The sequence below is a fragment of the Rhamphochromis longiceps genome, linkage group LG8, assembly GCF_057381845.1.
Source record: "Rhamphochromis longiceps isolate RC_006_pf linkage group LG8, R_longiceps_female_GT1.1, whole genome shotgun sequence".
Lineage (NCBI taxonomy): Eukaryota > Metazoa > Chordata > Actinopteri > Cichliformes > Cichlidae > Rhamphochromis > Rhamphochromis longiceps.
In genome coordinates, this window is record NC_140564.1 from 5,935,016 (window position 1) to 5,953,648 (window position 18,633).

General features: G+C 44.8%; 1 protein-coding gene across 1 annotated transcript in view; it reads right to left on the bottom strand.

The window, feature by feature from the left end:
- LOC146662991 (jumonji domain-containing protein 1C-like) overlaps positions 1–18,633 on the bottom strand; it is a 120,548-nt gene that overhangs the window by 58,470 nt on the left and 43,445 nt on the right. Inside the window, exon 2 of the mRNA XM_085415573.1 lies at positions 5,549–5,740. Within this exon, the coding sequence (XP_085271699.1) occupies positions 5,549–5,740 (192 nt within the window). The remainder of the gene's footprint in view (positions 1–5,548; positions 5,741–18,633) is intronic.

Below are 18,633 nucleotides of genomic sequence, written 5' to 3' on the forward strand. Positions count from 1 at the left end.
TGGGCAAGACACTTTACCCTACCGCCTACTGGTGTTGGCCAGAGGGGCCGATGGCGCGATATGGCAGCCTGGCTTCTGTCAGTCTGCCCCAGGGCAGCTGTGGCTACAACCGTAGCTGCCTCCACCAGTGTGTGAATGTGAGAGTGAATGAATAGTGGCATTGTAAAGCGCTTTGGGTGCCTTGAAAAACGCTATATAAATCCAATCCATTATTATTATCTGCAAACTTCATCCAAACTCTTGCAAGTGACCTCGAAGAAACTGATGCACATTTTACTGTCATACTGAAGATGAAACATAGAGATGACAGCAGCTTATGTATAGATGTGCATTTCAGTATATTAGCAGTAGGGCTGCACGATTTTGCATAAAATGAGAATCACGATTTTTTGGCTTAGAATTGAGATCACGATTCTCTCACGATTTTCTTTTCCAGTATAAATATTTATTGCGCTTATTAACTGCACATCAACTTCGTAACAGTTGAGACTGAACATGTTCTGCCCCTCGTTTGTGGCTTGGTTGGGTTTCTTTGCTTGGTTGGGTTTCTTTGCTTGGTTGGGTTTCTTTGGCTGGCGAATTTCTCAGGTTTCCCAATAGTGGGCAGTATTACCCCTTCAGTTTGTGGCTTCTTCTTTGGTTATTTGGTGTGCACTACACTGCCCCCTTTGGTGATGGGTTGTAAGCAGCAGGCAAAGTTCACGCAGGCAGTGTGAGAAAATGCATGGAGCAGAAAACAAGCTGCACAACTTTAAGCCCAGTTTACATCGTTGGGGAGTTTGTTGAGCCATAATCTGTAAGTAAGCAATGTCCAACTTCATTTTCTGTAAGATTTGTTACTTTCATGTTACTTAAAAGGTTATTTGAACGTATAAGGAAAGATGTTAGTGATGAATGTAAAGCATAAGAAAAGCTATGTTGCTAACTTCTGTTTTGTTTACAAAATATGTTGATACTGATGCTTACGTATTATTTCACTGTATGTTCACAGTCTTACAAATTAAAAGAGGAAAAAACGGTCTTCAGTTAAAGACACAAAGACAAAGCGATGTGTCCTGTCGTTCCTGGAACCATCTCCTCTTATGTTAAGCTCGCTGCATAGGGTGAATAGCCATACATTCACCTGAGGGCAGCAGAGAACATAAAAACAATAAATAAACATAAAAACAACAAATGTCTCACGTTTTGTTGCCGCAAAATGTTGTACTGCTTGAAATCCCGTCTCCACCGTTGCTCGACGCTGCGTGTACAGAGCAGGTAGTGCAACAATAGAAAAATAGTTGCGGGACGGCACTGTGTAGCACTGTCTGGGGTGTTGATCGTTTTCCTAAATCTCTCGTTTTGCACAGTGTTGATGGGAGCCATATCTTTGGTCAGGTGATAAGTGATAGCCTCCGTAATGTCTTTGTGCCTGCGGGAGGTCGACGGGTATAGGGAAGCGCTGTATAAGGTTCCCGTTATTGATGTTTGGGTGGTTGACTGGGACGGATTTTCTCCTGTCACTTTCTCGTCATCCCTGACGTGCTCTCCGTTGTTGTTTCCCTGCTAATTTTAGCATCACACGGCACAGCTTCTGTATCACGTGGTATAAGGCTCCGCCCTTGTCATTTGTTGAGCAGGAAGAGTGAGCGCTTGTTTTCATGCAGAGCACGTCCCGGATCAAAATGCGCTACAATCGTCGTCGTCTTTTTTTTTTTTTAATCGTTGTCATTTGGAAATGAGATCGCACATAAGTATGAATCGAGATCGCGATTTTCTAACGATTAATCGTGCAGCCCTAATTAGCAGTACAATAGGTTGGAGGACACGTGGACACCCACAGAGACAGTGAGACTAGCAGATCCTCCCATATCACAGCAGCTCTGCAAACAGACTTACACAAACACATGTATGAACCACACAAATACACAATCAGTCCAGTCCTGTAAACTCAGAGTGAGCTTCAAAAGAAACCAAAAACCCACACTGAGAAAAGCCCAGACAGAGAGATGAATGACAGTAATTAATAGTGAATTAATACTGATGAGTGCAACAGCCCCTCTGTGTGTCTGTGTGCACACTTATACATCCTTGTGAGGACCAAAAATTCAACTGTTACTATACTTGTGGGGACCAACAGTCCCTTATGGTCCAAATGCCCGTCAAACAGCTTTTGAAGGCATGTTTGAGGCTGAAATTGTGGTTTTAGTAGCAGGGTCACAGTTAGGTTATGGTTAGGGTTCAGGTAAGCAGCTAGGGAAGGCATTATGTCAATTACATGTCCTCACTGAGATATAAAAGCCAAGTGTGCGTGCGGATAGTTATGCAACAACAAAGCGATCTGCTGGGTCCACTGGCCTGCTCATCTATGCTGTCTCTGTCTAGCAGCAGCTGCTGGGGCTGAAAATTCAGGCAGGACCCATGTGAGGTTTTAAAGGCGAGTCAAAGCCACACACTGGAGAACAAAGCGCTTGGAAGCAAAGGACTCGGTGTGAGTGGTGAGGGTTACTCAGACCAGGGCTCAGATTGGTGAGGTTTGCTGACAGGCCGAGTGGCTGTTTGAGAGTCTGCAGATCTGACTGACCTGAGGCGCCAACCAGAGGGCAGCGGGTCAATCAGGTATATATTTCAATGTTGTTGCTATGGCAATAGCAACGGTGTGATAAATCTGTGAGAAACGGGAGGAGCAGTAAGAGAGGCAGAAAAAAGTGTGCGTGTCTTTGAACTCTTATCTACAATGTGTGTGCCAGATGGCACCGTGCACTCTATTACATAACCAAAACAGTGAATCACATTCGTACGCACACAGAGAAAAGAGCACAGTCGGAAAATAAATGACATCAGTGCCAAACATTTCCGAAGCAAGTCCTCCAATAAGTGACAAAGCCAAAAACACGAGCAGACCCACAGGATCATCTCCTCAGACAGTGGTGCGACATCGAGACAGCGGCATAAACACCACGGTAACCACACTGCCACCACACCAAAGTGTGTGAGTGACGCAAGCCGCAGAGCAGACCGAGCCTCACGTGATCACTTACACACACTTTGAAGGCCACTTACAGACAAATGTAGTTTGACTAAGGTGAAACTGAGTCCAAGCCCATCTCTGTGGCTCTGCCATTGGCTGAGAGACTGAGGATGTTGGGCTCAGTCCTCTCCTAACCCTGCTGACTTTATCCAGTGATGACCTGCTGCCTGTGCTTGTGCTACTGGAGCCCTTGTAGAGTGTGAAGCAGCTGGCAGGAGGATTAGCACTTGCAAGTCTGAGGCGGGGTTCTCGGTTACCTAGACTCCTCCCCAAGCAGACTTCAGGTAACCATCAAATAACACAACAACAAATTGCTCGCCATATCCTTCTGCTTATCTGAATTTGAGTTGCGAGGGCAGCACCCTAAGCAAGGAAACCTACACCCTCCCTCTTGCCAGCCACCTCCAACAGCTTATTCCGGGGAACGCCGCAGCGTTCTCTCATCTCAGGGCCTCCTGCTCCAGTAGGCGACTGCCTCGGCTGGCTCCTTTCGATGTGGAGTAGTGGCTCCACTTATATCTGCGATCTCATTCTTTCGCCTTTCAACAATTAACAATAACAGACAAAAAGATCAGAACAGCAACTACAGTGCTCCATCTGATGGCAAATGGCTGCATAACATTTAGGACAACAATTTACCTGGTGCTGATTTTAACTGTAAACCAATTAGATTAAAGGACTAGTAAGTCTGGTACAAACGACTGACAAGACTAGTCCTCCAGTTAACTAGTCAGGCACATCAGGCACTAGTCCCATCTGTACCTCAATGACTGCATGGTGCCCAGGCTCTGTTGCTGCAAAACAACCCAAATCATCCCCCACCATATTCTCCACAGAAACCAAGATTGGGGCTGCAGCTGCAGTAATGCGGACGCTGCACCGGTCCGTCGTGGTGAAGAGGGAGCTGAGTGTAAAAGCGAAGCCCTCAATTTACCGGTCGATCTACGTCCCTACCCTCACCTATGGCCACGAGCTGTGGGTAGTGACCGAAAGAACGAGATCGCGGATACAAGCGGCAGAAATGAGCTTCCTCCGAAGGGTGGCTGGCCTCTCCCTTAGAGATAGGGTGAGAAGTTCGGCCATCCGGGAGGGGCTCAGAGTAGAGCAGCTGCTGCTCCACATCGAAAGGAGCCAGCTGAGGTGGTTCGGGCCTCTGACAAGGATGCCCCCTGGGCGCCTCCTGGCTGAGGTGTTCTGGGCATGTCCCACCGGGAGGAGGCCCCGGGGCAGACCCAGGACACGCTGGAGAGATTATATCTCTCGGCTGGCCTGGGAACGCCTTGGTGTTTCCCCGGATAAGCTGGAGGAGGTGGCTGGGGAGAGGGAGGTCTGGGCCTCTTTGCTTAGGCTGCTGCCCCCGCGACCCGACCTCTGATAAAGCGGATGAAGATGGATGGTTTCTGCTGAACAAAGCACTGGGAATCATGGTCAAGCATCTCCAATTTGACCTTGTCTGGCCAAAAGACATTGTTCCAGGACTCCTGTGGATTTTTCAGACACAGCTTTGCAAACCTACGCTGTGCTGCCATGTTCTTCTTTTTTTAAGTGTACTGTCATGAACATTTATCATGGTCACGGAGCCAGAGATCCAGGTCTATGTCTTTCCATGTTTCGGAGCACTGCACTCTGAATCTGCTGGGACGTCCGCTCCTGGAAAGTTTGCCCCGCTGTGTAAACACACGTCTGAATGCTCCACACCAAACTGTCACACCCGCTGCTTCCACACAGATCGTCACACTTGCTGATCATAAATGAATTTAAAATCAGATATTAGTTCATTTAAAAGAGATTTTGGAGGAGTTGACATATTGTCACAATCACTGGAATCAGCCTTTGTTTGTGGCTTTAATCAGTAAACACAACAACAGTGAACATAGTAACAAAGTATCCACTGTGCCATAATATGGTGCTGTATTATTGATCTGTATCAACTAACTCACAGCTATGATCACGGGGTGTAAAGATTATTAGAAGAAAACAGATAATAATCCATAAGAAACAGTTTGTCATCACTATTGTTCAGTCATCATCATGCAGCAGGCAGCTACACCTGCTAGCTGCCTGCTGCAGAGAGCCAGATGAGATAAAGCTAACATGAGTTTTTATGGTGACAGAATCATTTGTGCCACACAATCAGACCACGTGGATAACGACAATAATCCAGGTTCATACCAGTTGCAGCAGCGGTGACTGTGCAGAAAACCTAACCCTGGACAGCAGCTGCAGAGGACGCATGTTGGCTGTGAGCAATCATAGCTGAGCAGCTGAAGAACTTAAAACTTCATCAGTTCACTGATGATTGACAGGAAACGGAAAAGCATGACACGCCAAGCAAACAACAGCAAGAGCCAAACAAGTTTATAGAAAAGCTTGTAAACAGCAACACCTTTATGCAAAACCACAGAGACGATCCACAGAGCAGCAGATTAAAGTGCAGAGAGAACAGAATACTTGGAGCTCCACGCATGCAGCAGAGTCAACTTGGCTGGCCAGTCTCATTACCGTGCCAAGCCTATAAATAGCAAACACAGGTCTTACCAGGGCAGGCCACTGTATGTGTTTGGCCTTGGATCCCTGCAGTAGGCCTCCTGCTCCTCCTCCTCCTGCTGCTGCGCACTCCTTCCTCTTGGCCCAGACCAGCTGATGCTCTAGTAGAAACAGCTGGAAATCCTCATAGACCTTCACCCACTCCCTCTTGTCCCACTCCTGGTCATCAAACTCCACATAAACCTGTACACGACACAGCAGAAGGAAAACACACAAAAAACTGTTAATAACCGATAAAATGAACGCAATCAGTATCGTTTGGTTTAGCTCATCAAGACCCACATTAAGCATCTGCTACACACAGGAAGAGGAGGAAGAGGAGTTAAAAGGACAAAGAGTAATATCTCTCACATACAATGTAAATAAGTAGGATTTACAGCTGGATAATAAACAATAAAGATAATTATCATGAAATAAGTTAACCTCGATATAAGTATGACGCGATCAGTCACCCATGTTTGGACAGACAACGTGACAGACCAATGACAACCATAATAGCCCCCCACAGAACCAATCACGTGGCTGGGACAGACTTCAGGTTAGGTTGATTTACACACGTGCTAATGTTTGGGCCGCAGCAGCCGTACACACCAGCACGCCGGGAGCAACAAAACATGGACAGTGGCAGAGTTAACGACCACGAATCCAACAGGAAGAAAGAAGAGAGCGACGTGTGCCAAAGCATGTTTCCATAAAAGGCAGGTAACAACACAAATCATGTTTAGCAGCAGTGCAGAGACATTTGGACAGGCACCACACAACATAAGACATACAGTAACATGACAAATGCAACATGATCCTGAGTGTAGAAGGACAGTCGCACAGCTGAGCCTCGCTGACCAGCTCTGCAGACACAGAGCACGTGCGATCAGTCTGCAGCCGCTCTTTAGTATTCAAACGCTGCATTGCTGACATCAGAAGATAGTCCAGTGACTGACTGTTGCACATGTTTGTGTGTCTGTGTGTGTGTAGTGATCATCTCTCTCTCTCTCCATCCTCATCATTTACTCCCTCTCTCTCTCATCTGCTTCCTCCCCCTCCCCCACTCTTTCCTCCACGAGCAGGGAGACAGAGGAAGAGAGATCAGCGAGTGCATCTCTCTCCTCATTCAGCCTCCCACCCACTCCGTCTCCCACAATGCACTGCTGCAGTCGACTGAGTGATAGCTCCCAGCCAGCACACGCTGAGGACATCATTGTCGTGCCGTCTTTGTTTACCCTTGCTGTTTTATCGCCACATATTACTCATCTGTTTATTGCTGCATACTTTTACCCTCCACTTCAAATTCAACACTGGCCTCCTTCTTTATTTTGTTTGGTGGAGTAGTGCTCATTCCTTTACACCATCACCCTCATCACCCTTCCCTGCTCATGTGATCATCCGTCCATCCTGGTGTGTGTCTGCCACTTCGGATTCTTTCAGTGCTTTCCCTTCATTTCATTCTGGGGCACAAGCAGCAGTTTACTCACTGTCATCATTCATTCTTACTGGTTTCATCATTATACTGGTGTCATTATCATCAGGATCATTAAAATGCATACCTTCTGTCACCACTGAAGAGATAACGTCGTTCCAGCTGTTTCCTCTGATACCCACCACTGTTTGTCTTTAAACAAGGCAAACTGAAACGTTATCGCTTCGTGCTATAGGACACTGATCACCACACGTGTGATTTTACAGCTGTGACAAGATCAGAGAAGAACGAGTGAGATAAAGAGAAGTGCTGCTAAGATACAGTCATAAAAGAAATTACATGATTGTCCTCATATCCAACCATTTTTACTCATCACTCGTTTTCAAATCTAATCCTCACCTCATCTTTTCAATATTCTATATACACACGAATCCAGTCAAACTCAACAAGACGGCAAGTCATCCTTCTAACTTCAGGAGAAGCAGGCTTAGAATGAAATAAAACCAAAAGCTCAGAGAAAATGAGCTGCTGGCCTGATCAGAACAGTGACAGTGTTTCAATTAAACTCACCTAAACAGCTAAATCTATCATACTTCAATCGAGTTTTGCTATCAGGATCCTATTTTCACTTTAAAGTGAGACAGACAGAAAGACAAAGACACTGAACATTAGGGCTGCCACGATTAGTCGACTAGTCACGATTACGTCGACTATCAAAATCGTCGACGACTGATTTAATAGTCGACGTGTCGTTTGAAGCTTTGTAAGATCACAAAAGACGCAGGAATAAGTAGCAGGATTTAAGAGTGTAATAACGGACTGAAACAGAAGATGGCAGCACTGCATGTACAAGGATGCCAGCTGCCGTTAAACTCTGAAGAAGAAGAAGCAGCTGTGTCCCAGAATTCATAGCGCAGCCCAGCTTAGTTTCCAACAATGGCGGCAGCTAGTTAGTTTTAATATTACTCTTATTATTCTTTCTGGGTCACAAAATAAACGTTTAACATATTTTCAGGCGAGAATGTAGCTGTGTAAACCTCAAATATCTGCTCAGTTTATCAGGACACCACATATTTTCAAAAGCGCTCCGACGTTTTCGGAGACATCTGTTAGCCACTAGCTCGATAGTTAGCCGGGGGCTAGGCTCACTAGAGCCGTGAGAACACCGGACTCCCCGCAGATCGTTTTCAAACCCACCGCTGTCTTTCGCTGCTCAGGTTAAACATATAAGTCACTTAGATAACTTAACAATGTTATTGTTTGGCTTTTTTTCAGTATTTTATTTGTTCCTGAGTAAATCGGTTTGGCTGAGATTAAAGTTATAGTTTTTACACAGCTGAATAAACATCAAGCAGACAGCTGATTATCAGAAGTGTGAGATGCTGGAGAATATACTCCAGTGTCCTGTTATATTTTAGATAGCAAGGAGTTTATTAAACTTCACCGAAACAATCTGCAAATTTCATTAAAATTTAATAAACTATCATCTTGTCTTTATTTTTAGTTAGCACAGACCTTAAACACTTAAAGCTGTAAGCTAATGATAGTGATCATTATGATGGTAGAGCAGATGCTGCTGGTGCAAGAATCTATATGTTTTGCGTCCAATGGATGATGATCTGACTAGTCGACTATCAGAATAATGTTTTGTGGCAGCCCTAGTGAACATTCACCTCTAAAGATAAAAAACATGTAGTAAGTAGCTCATACAGACTGAATTGTCCATATAAAAGTACATTTATAATAAGCTAAAGCAATCGTTATAAATAATAATATTGATAAAACAAAACAAAGCAAAATAGAATTTAAGGATATCAGCTCACAGGGGAAACGGTGTCAAAGCACAGAGTTGGAATAATACAACGAGAAATCAATAAAGTGTTTTATTGCAGAGTTATAGATTTATTATAGATTTCTTGTATCTGTCCTCGTGGCAGCAGAGCTTAAACAGCCCCGCCTCCCGTCCACAGCGTGATCGGTAAACGTCTCCACCACAGCTGTTTCCATTTGAATGACTTATTTAAATACTATTACAGTATGTAAAACCTCAGCTTTAAGATAAACATCAAAGAATCCAAGTAAGAGAACAACAGTCAGCAAGCAAATGAGGAGCAGGGAGGCCTGTTTGACTTCACCCACTGGAATCTCTAAACAAATACCTATGTGAGTGTGTGCGCTGTGCGGGATCAGCGTGATGGGTCACATTCTCCTCACAGCGATCTGCTTCATCCAGCTCTACAATCTGGAGATTTCACTCTCAGTCGAGCACAAGAGACGTGCCGACGACGGGGAGAGTGAGACGTTCCTGCAGAACCCGTCTGCGTCTCTCAGCAGCGCACAAACCGGAGCTCACGCGCGGGACGTCTCAGATAGATGAACACATCTCATGGCGTCTGAGCATTTAGACAAAGCTGCAGGAGAAGGAACGCCGAGGAGGAGAGCTGCACAGTCTGTTCCCCTGTCGGGACGATCCGTCTGCGAGCACGTGTTACTGTTCACAGCAAGGAAGACATGGCACACACAGACGTATGCAGATGCACACACACACACACACAGACGTATGCAGATGCACACACACACAGAGACGTATGCAGATGCACACACACACACACACAGACGTATGCAGATGCACACACACACACACAGACGTATGCAGATGGACACACACACAGACGTATGCAGATGCACACACACACACACACAGACGTATGCAGATGCACACACACACACACAGACGTATGCAGATGCACACACACACACACAGACGTATGCAGATGCACACACACACACACACAGACGTATGCAGATGGACACACACACAGACGTATGCAGATGCACACACACACACACACAGACGTATGCAGATGCACACACACACACACACAGACGTATGCAGATGCACACACACACACACAGACGTATGCAGATGCGCACACACACACACACACACACATAGACGTATGCAGATGCACACACACACACACACATAGACGTATGCAGATGCACACACACACACAGACGTATGCAGATGCACACACACACACACAGACGTATGCAGATGCACACACACACACACAGACGTATGCAGATGCACACACACACACACAGACGTATGCAGATGCACACACACACACACACAGACGTATGCAGATGGACACACACACAGACGTATGCAGATGCACACACATGTAGAACTCAGTCACGAAAACACACCATAGAAACTGGAAAATGGAGAGTCTGGTGAGTTGGTTGCTATAGTAACTGAAGGTCGCACTAAGCACTGGCTATGTACACACACACACACACACCTAGTTTCCTATTGAATCTTTGTGTGTGTTTCTTGGTTTCCACCTTTCACGTGCAGCTGAGCGTTCAGCTTCAAACATTTCAGAGCTTTGAGCGTGCAGCCAAGAACAACAGCAGATGCAGGGTGGGGGCAGAGAGGGACAAGCAAAGTTTATCAAAATCTCACATATTTTCTCTGTACAGATGCTTTAGTGTCTGATTGTTTTGGAGGTGTGTTTAGCAGTGCAGCAGAGTATAATCTGCCCATCACTAACAGCTGCAGAGCTGCGTTCTGGCTGGCTGCACCGACGGCCGCTGGCAGCCAATGAGCACAAGTCATGAAAATGTAGAACCAATGGAGGGAGTGCAGTCAAATCTGCTTTTTAAACTGAGCACCAGGGGAAGCTGGAAAACACACCCACACACACAAGAAAGAAGACAGAGAGGAGAACAAAGGTTGTGACTGAGAGAGCACTTCATGACCATGATGACAGCAGCAAGGTGTTTCCAGTGGACTTACTGAGATGCATAAGCATAAAGCACAAACATGCACATCCTTGCATGGAGTGGAAGTGGTTTGGCCTTCATATGAGACTGCTCGAGTGCACTGCAGGAAGCACACATGAACGTGCAGGTAAACCATTCTAAACAATCTCTTCATGTTTTTGAACAACATCACATACAGCTGCAGCAGCAGACTGAAAGCCTTCTGGGAGTTTTGTGATTGTAACTGCAGGACAAATCACGCACTCTGTCTTTAATTTCCTTTCTCTCATTACAGTGAAAACTATCTATGAACATTTGAAAAGAGTCGACAGAGTGATTCAGTGTTTTTACCCCTCTGATGACTTCATAACTTCCACAAGCAGCTACACCCTCTTCCTTTCCTCTCCATCTCCCTCTAGATCCGTCTGAGCTCCAGTCTTACCCTCCAAACAGTCATGTCCACACACACACACACACACTACTATTCTGCTTGCCAAAAAGTCTAATCTGATTTACTGAGCTTGACTGGAGAGAAAACATGCTAGTCAAGCTAAAAAGACTTCTTTATCCCCCCCCTGGAACCTCCACGGCCTCACACACAGAGGAGGAAGCACACAAACACACTTAGAACAAGTAAGGAGATTTAAACTCAAGCCTTTCCATCCGCAGTAACAGGAGAAAGAAAAGTTACATCTGTCACCACGAACAAGCCCATCCTTTATACTACTTTGAGTACTTGTGTGTTTGTGACATTATTTGCCTCATTACATACAAACTGTAGGGTCACGTAGAGCTGACTCGGGGAATGAACAGGCCGAAGAATGCAGAGATACAAAGGCAGTGAATTTGCACCATGAAGAGGTGAATCTGTGTCACATTACATGAACACAAATCTGCATATCAGCTACAGCATATCAGCTGGGGACTGTGGATTCCCCTGAGAGCAATGATCAACAGTCAACAGTATGTGGTGACAGAACAAGGAGTTATAAAAATACTAAGAAGAGAGGTGAACTACTGAGCATGAACCAGGCTTACAATACTGAAGCCAAGGTGCCACGTAGCAACAGATGATGCTGGAGCATTTTAGAGTTACAGAATATCAATCAGCACGGTGACTTTCACAGAGATGGTCCCCAAGAGGCACATAGATATATGAAGCAGCTGCTGAAACGTGTCAGTCTACCCTGCAGCACAGATGGTTATGATCTCCCAAGTTATAAATAAAACTTCGTCGCTTTTCTGTGAGGAAGCATGTGTTAAAATGTTAACATTCAGGGTCTAGTCTGATTCACTGAGCATCTTCAATAACAATCATCTATATTCACAGTCACCAACTGAACAACATGGTGCTTCACAATGAAACGAACTCCAACACAGAGACAGACAGCACTCTGTGAGAGTGTCTCTTTTGTGGAAGGTCACTGGGTTAGAAATAACACGAAGGCGAGAGATGCAATAAGAGAGCAGATGAGTTGAAGTAATGCTCAATGACAGCATGAAGCCACGTCCCTTCTTCTAGAAGGTCATCTCTCTCTGCTCGCACCACGCTGGAAACAGACACGATGCGTAGCGCAGACACATGCAACACAACAGAACTGGAACCGGGAACATGTGGAAGAAAGTGGAAAAAGGTTGAGACAAATATGTAGAGTGAGCAACAGACAGATAAAGGAAAGCAAACGTCCTCGAGCAGAGTGACCCAGCTTTTCCTGCCGCTCTCCTCTTTCATCCACTCCTCTCCTCGTGAAAGATGTGTGGGCCCAGGAGCCAGGAGGGACTGTGCTGCCGACGCTTCAAGACAAATCACATTGTTGTCGTTTGTAGATATGATCCAATGCAACCAGGAGAAAACAGCTGCGTAGTGTTGTGCTTACAGGACAGTCACACATCCTAACGCGTGTTCATGGAGGCACGACATAGGCCTGCTTCTTTTCAATTTCAACATTAGCTCCTGAAAACACAACATCTCAAATGAATACAATATTCTAGCATGAACCTCTGGGTTTAGTGCAGCGCAGGAAACCACAGTCACGGTGAGCTGAGCCACACAAGGTCACTGATGAAGATTAATTATTAATTATTATTAGGAAAGTTGACAGTGTGGGAAACGTGTGGTAGGAGGAGGTGCACAGAGACGGCCACAGCCTTCAGAGGGTCGTTCACAAAACAGGAACCAGTGTGAAGTGTCTGTTTGTGGAGTCATCTGCTGCTGCTGGTCCAAGTCTACAGTCAATGCAGCCGTCCAGCAGGAGGATTCACTTCATCTTTCTATGCGCTGACATACACAGATGCCAGTTTCTTTACATTTCCTAAGGAGAAACTACGAGGAAGATGAGGAAGACCAACCCAGTAACACTTCAGCCGACTGCCTCCATGCAGTGCCGCTTTGAAGCAGTAATTTGTGGTAAAGGTGAATATATGATCGAAACATTCTAATGTGAGACACTCGATTCATGATATTCATGAACTCTAAACTAGAGATGGCACGATACCACTTTTTTATGTCCGACACCGACATCATAAATTTGGATATCTGCCGATACCGATATGAATCCGATATAGTGTGTTTTAATCAATAAAACTGTTTTTTAATATCTTGCTGCATTTTGATAAGTTCATACTCAAGTTTAAATAAACAACAACACTAAAGCTATTCTGTTAAACCTGTATGTAAAGAACACACTGCACCCAAAATATTTCAAAGTTCAGCAAAACTGATCAATCTAATAAACTTAAACCTGCTCCATCCTCCCTGTTCTGGTGTTTTAAAGAGAACTTAGCAGAAATATTAAGCAACCTGACTAATAGGGTTGCAAACTCCCAGCAAAAAAAAAAAAAAAAAAGGGAACCACCCCTCACTCAGCTGATCAAGCTTAAACGTGCTGCTGCTGTTCAGCCGCTGGTTTCCTCTTTCTGCTGCAAAGTGGGCCAAAAACAAACAAGAGAGACGGACTCACGACAGAAAAGCCGATCAGCTGATCAGTGATCAGTTTCATGATTGAAGTAGGAGCAGGAGAGAGAGAGAGGCAGTCGCTCCATATATCGGTTGTTAAGCTTAACGCTGGAATGCTTTACAAACATTCAGAGATGGACTTACACACTTGCTTTACTTCTCTCTGGGATCACTTCCTCGGAGATGAAATGCTGGTTTGGTAGCGAGGCTACAAACACACACAGCGGCTCTATCACGTGACCACACTGCTCCGACGTGCTACGGTTATGAGCCGAGTCGCCATGTCGCAAGTTTTGTGAGGTGCTTTTTTGATATTTAATGGATCGGATTACATTTTTTATTTCTCTCCGATATCCGATCCAGTAATTTACGTCAGTATCGGACCGATACCGATACGTAATATCGGATCGGTCCATCTCTACTCTAAACCACGTAGAAGATAAAAGAAGGCCTGAAACATTTCACTTTACACACAATGAATATAGAAGGTGAGATTTTATGACCTGTATAAACATCTTAATGATATTCATCATTTATTATTGTAGTCAGTATTAAAGACATGTATAAAAGTATCATCTGTCAGTTTGTGGTAGGGCTTGATGAACTGCTGGCTCTTTGGACTCATCATGAGACTGAGCACGTGTCCCGACCTCACTGAGGTGGCTCGCATGTAGGGCTGGGCCATATTATACCGTTCACGGTAATACCGGTATAATGTTAGGCAACGATAGGAAAATGAAATATCGCGATAGAATGGGAGTAAAACGCGCATGCGCAGTGCCTTTGTTTTCATACACACATGGCCGATTGTTGAGGAACCAGAATTGGTTTGTAAAAATGGTGCAACTTCAGTGATGTGGAACTGGTTTGGTGTTTGTCCGTCAGATACACGACAAAGCACATTTTTTTGCAGAACATGCAAGCGGCCGTCGTTATTGTCGTATTTGTCGGACTAAGATGCTCTTAAATCTGGGAGTAATCTGGGTCCTAAACTCCGTATGCAACACTGCAGCATCACTGAGAGTTAAAAACTGTCTAAATTCTTTCATCTTTAATAAAACGATCAGCATTGCTGCTTTACCAGGTGTAACTATAAAGTTTAACTTCCAGGCATCCATGAAAACAAAAGTTATTACATTTAACGGAGTTAGAAGTTAGCAGGAAGCTAGCGGAAGTTAGCTCGCTAGTTTCGCTAGTTACCTAAGCATGATATAGCATGTTCTGACTGAGAGATTTCTGAAAAAATTCAAACGTACAGCTCTGCTATCACTTCCAACATAAATGAAGACAGGAAACTAAACAGCAGTGACGTTTGTAGGGTTACTGAAGTTGGGCTAGCTGGTATATAATGATGTGCTACGTGATCGCTAGCGACACAGCTATGTTAGCATAACATAAACAGTGAAGCTGGAGGATGAACACTAACACTTTTCCACTTATAAAAGTTAACGTTAAGGTTCCTCATGGTTAGAGACAAATGCAATCGCATGGCAGGATGCTGTAAACGGACCAAACTTCAGTCAGGAGAACAACTGAGATAATCCATCCACAATACGAGGTTAGTCATTAATATACTGCAACAACATGGGAATAGAGCAGCTGCCAGAGAATTCAACATTAATGAATCAATGGTACAGAAGTGGAGGAAGCAAGAAGAATGAGTTTAATAAAGTTTGATTTATCTGACTGCTTTGTTTCGCTTAATGTGCCTTATAATCCCGTGCACCTTATGGTCCGAAAAACACGTACTGCACACTGCAGTTTAATGTTGCAAAGCACCTCTTTTTAACTTCAGTGGATATTATACATGGTTATGCTCAGGATATGTCAGCCCATTTCTACTGGAAATGCCTTTTGGTTAAACTTTCAGCAAGGAATTTGCATTTGCACTGTTACATTTTTATAAAGCTTTAATGTACATAAAAACCAGCTTCTTGTTTAAGTGAAAATAAATGGAAGGTTGTCTTTTTGCGCTAGTAATGTTGTGGAGTTGTATTTTGTCTCGCATCAATTATATCGTCTGTTATATCGTTATCGCAAATTTTCAAATATATATCGTGATAAATATTTTTGGCCATATCGCCCTGCTCTACTCGCATGCGTTTGCTTTTCTATTATTATTGCTTTGTTTTCCATCCATCTACCATCTCTCTACATGCCCGAGGAGTAAGATCCCTTAGACTGACACACACACACACACACACACACACACACACACACACACACACACACACACACACACACACACACCCCTTGTTTAACTCCAGAAGCACCTGCAGCCTTTTACCTGTGTAGTCCACATGAACTAACTAACTGAGCTGCTGACAGGAAACCCAATTTGTTTCTTAGCTTCAGTCTTGAAGCCACCTGTCTCTGATCTGTTCAGTAGTCACACTTTATTAAACTGCCTTTCACACTTTTCTGGAACTTCAAAGAATTTTATTTTTAATTGCAATTAAACTTTGATAATTATCAAAGGAGACTTGGTAATCTTTCTGCAGACCTCAAACAAAGCCTAAAATGCACGGGTTGTTGCAAAGACACAACATAGCCATGGATGTGAGACAGGTAACACACTTCATTGCACTTGCAGCTCTGCAACCCTCGTGTGAAATATCAACTCCTGATGGGAACAGAGAAGCCGACTTCTGAGGGAACCAAATAAAGAACTAAATGTTGAATATTCAGCAGAATATGAGGACACACTGAAGGAAAAAGAAGGCGGGGCTTTCTTCTCTGCATTGCCTCCCCTCCCTCTTCTCTCACTCCCCGTCTCCTGATAATACAGCTCTAATAATAGTCTAGTTGCAGCGAGACAATCGTTCAGTGGAATCTAGGGCAGCCACTGCAGAGCCAGCATGGGAAAATCCCTCCTGTCCTCTCCAGCCTGCATGCCTGCCTCTGCATCTGTGTGGGTGTTTTCAGTTCATGCTGCACAGGAGGAAAGAGAGCACTTGTGTTACATTTAAAGATCTTTATCCTGAAAATCGGCCAACAACTCAGCCATTTCTTTGACACGTGGCCTCCCAAATATGTGTCCCTTGGCATGTGGGAGCCTCCTACAGTGGGGGGGTAATGAATAAATAAAGCCCTCTGTGCACGACGAGCTCTGGATAGAAACAGCATATATGGACTCAACATATATGTGCATTCATCATACTGTAAGCTGTAAATTCGTGCTCCTCTGTGACGCGTCGGGTGAGCTCTGGTCTCTGAATAAACAACCGTGACAAACATCTGCACACCGCCACCTCTGTGGATGTGTCACAGTGCTTCAGGGCTGTTTAATAATCTGTAGTACATCTTTAGTCACTGTGTTCTGGCTTTATTGTATGAACAACCACAATTACTCGCTGTCTCAGCAGTGATTCCCTCCAACAAAGATCTGCTTCCTGAATATAACCAAGAGCCGTCAAAGCCCGAAGCTTAAACTGCTTCAGTTCCATAAGAAACCCTCTACAGGCCTTAACGATTTCTCCTTTATACTTGATAATATGCAGGGAAGAGCTTTTGTGCGACAAACACAGAGATGAGATTTGGAGTTGGGTGGGGACGGGGTGCCATTAAGCATCATCTCATTAATGTCACGGGTAAATAGTGACCTGCAAGTTTTTATGTTTTTCCTCAGAGAAGACTCCTGGATGAAGTGAAGGAGTGCATGCAGAGGGTCGGATTCTTCTCTGTTTGGCACTGAGTCGATGCACCGACTGCGTGGGCATGTCTAAACTGAAGAACAGAACTGAGCTAGGCTAGACTGGTGCTGTGCCTGGAGACACCAGCTGGGATCTAGTCTCACTCTAGCTTCCATCCATGCGACTGTTTTCTACGTGTTACGTAATGACAAATATGGGGGTCAAACTCCAGCTGTTATCAGCTAGAAAGTGACAGTTGTGCAATATTACACAGCCAACAGCAACAACAGTGTGTTTGTAAACCTGAAGTAGTTTGATTACACTCAGTGAGCAAAAAGAAAGAATGAAACCAGTTCAGAGTTCAGAGACACGTGTTCACTGTGCCAGGAACACTGTAAGGCCTGGGTTTAGTTACCGCGTCCTAATGGGGAACTTTTTAAACCAGTGTCATCCAGTCAGGGGTTCAGTGAGCTGCTAATGGTCCCACGCGTATAAGAAAATAACGTATTCTTCAAGGGTTTATCCCTAAATTTAAATGGAGAGATTTTTCCTTGTGAAAATCAAACCCTCTGCAGCCTCTCGGGGATAACGCCGTCTGTTTTTTCCTCTGTCACATTAGGAAGTAGCTTTAGCTTTAGCAGCGAGGCATTCTGGAGTTTAAGCCAACATGGCACATGGCACGGGCCCGTCACACAGACACAAGCTGGCCCAATGTCTCCTCGCCAGAATAAGTGTTTATGCCAGCTGCAGTCTGCACTGTAATAATATTCATGTAAATGACTCGAGCCTTTGGAAGAGAAAGGGAAAAAGAAAGGCTTGTCTGTCTGTGGGTGGAATTATCACAGGAGCAAAAACTTCATTGTTGTCAGGTATGTATATGTACATGAATGTAGCTGAAACAGCTGCTGCTGTCTTCACACAACAACAACAGGCTGAGCTGTATGAATATGGAAACACTGGCTGAAACCACGACAACTGAAGCAGAGATGCGTCACACACACCCAAGGCTGGTCGGCCCTGTGCTGTAGTGCCAGGCCAGCTTAATCAGCCGGGCTCCTAGTACCGAGTCATGTGACTGCGCCGAGTCTCAGCTGTGTGCGCCCATGAGAAAGGAGGCAGAGAGAGGGACTCTGCTGAGGTAGGCAGGAGTTTCCACACATGCACATACACAGCAAGCTCTGGGGTTGATACAGTGAACAAAGAAGACCTCTATTCAAGTGAGCATTCACAAGTAGGTCTGCATCGAGTTAGAAGAGCTAAAAGTTTGTGTGTGAAGCACGTGTGCTGCAGAAAACAAATCTCC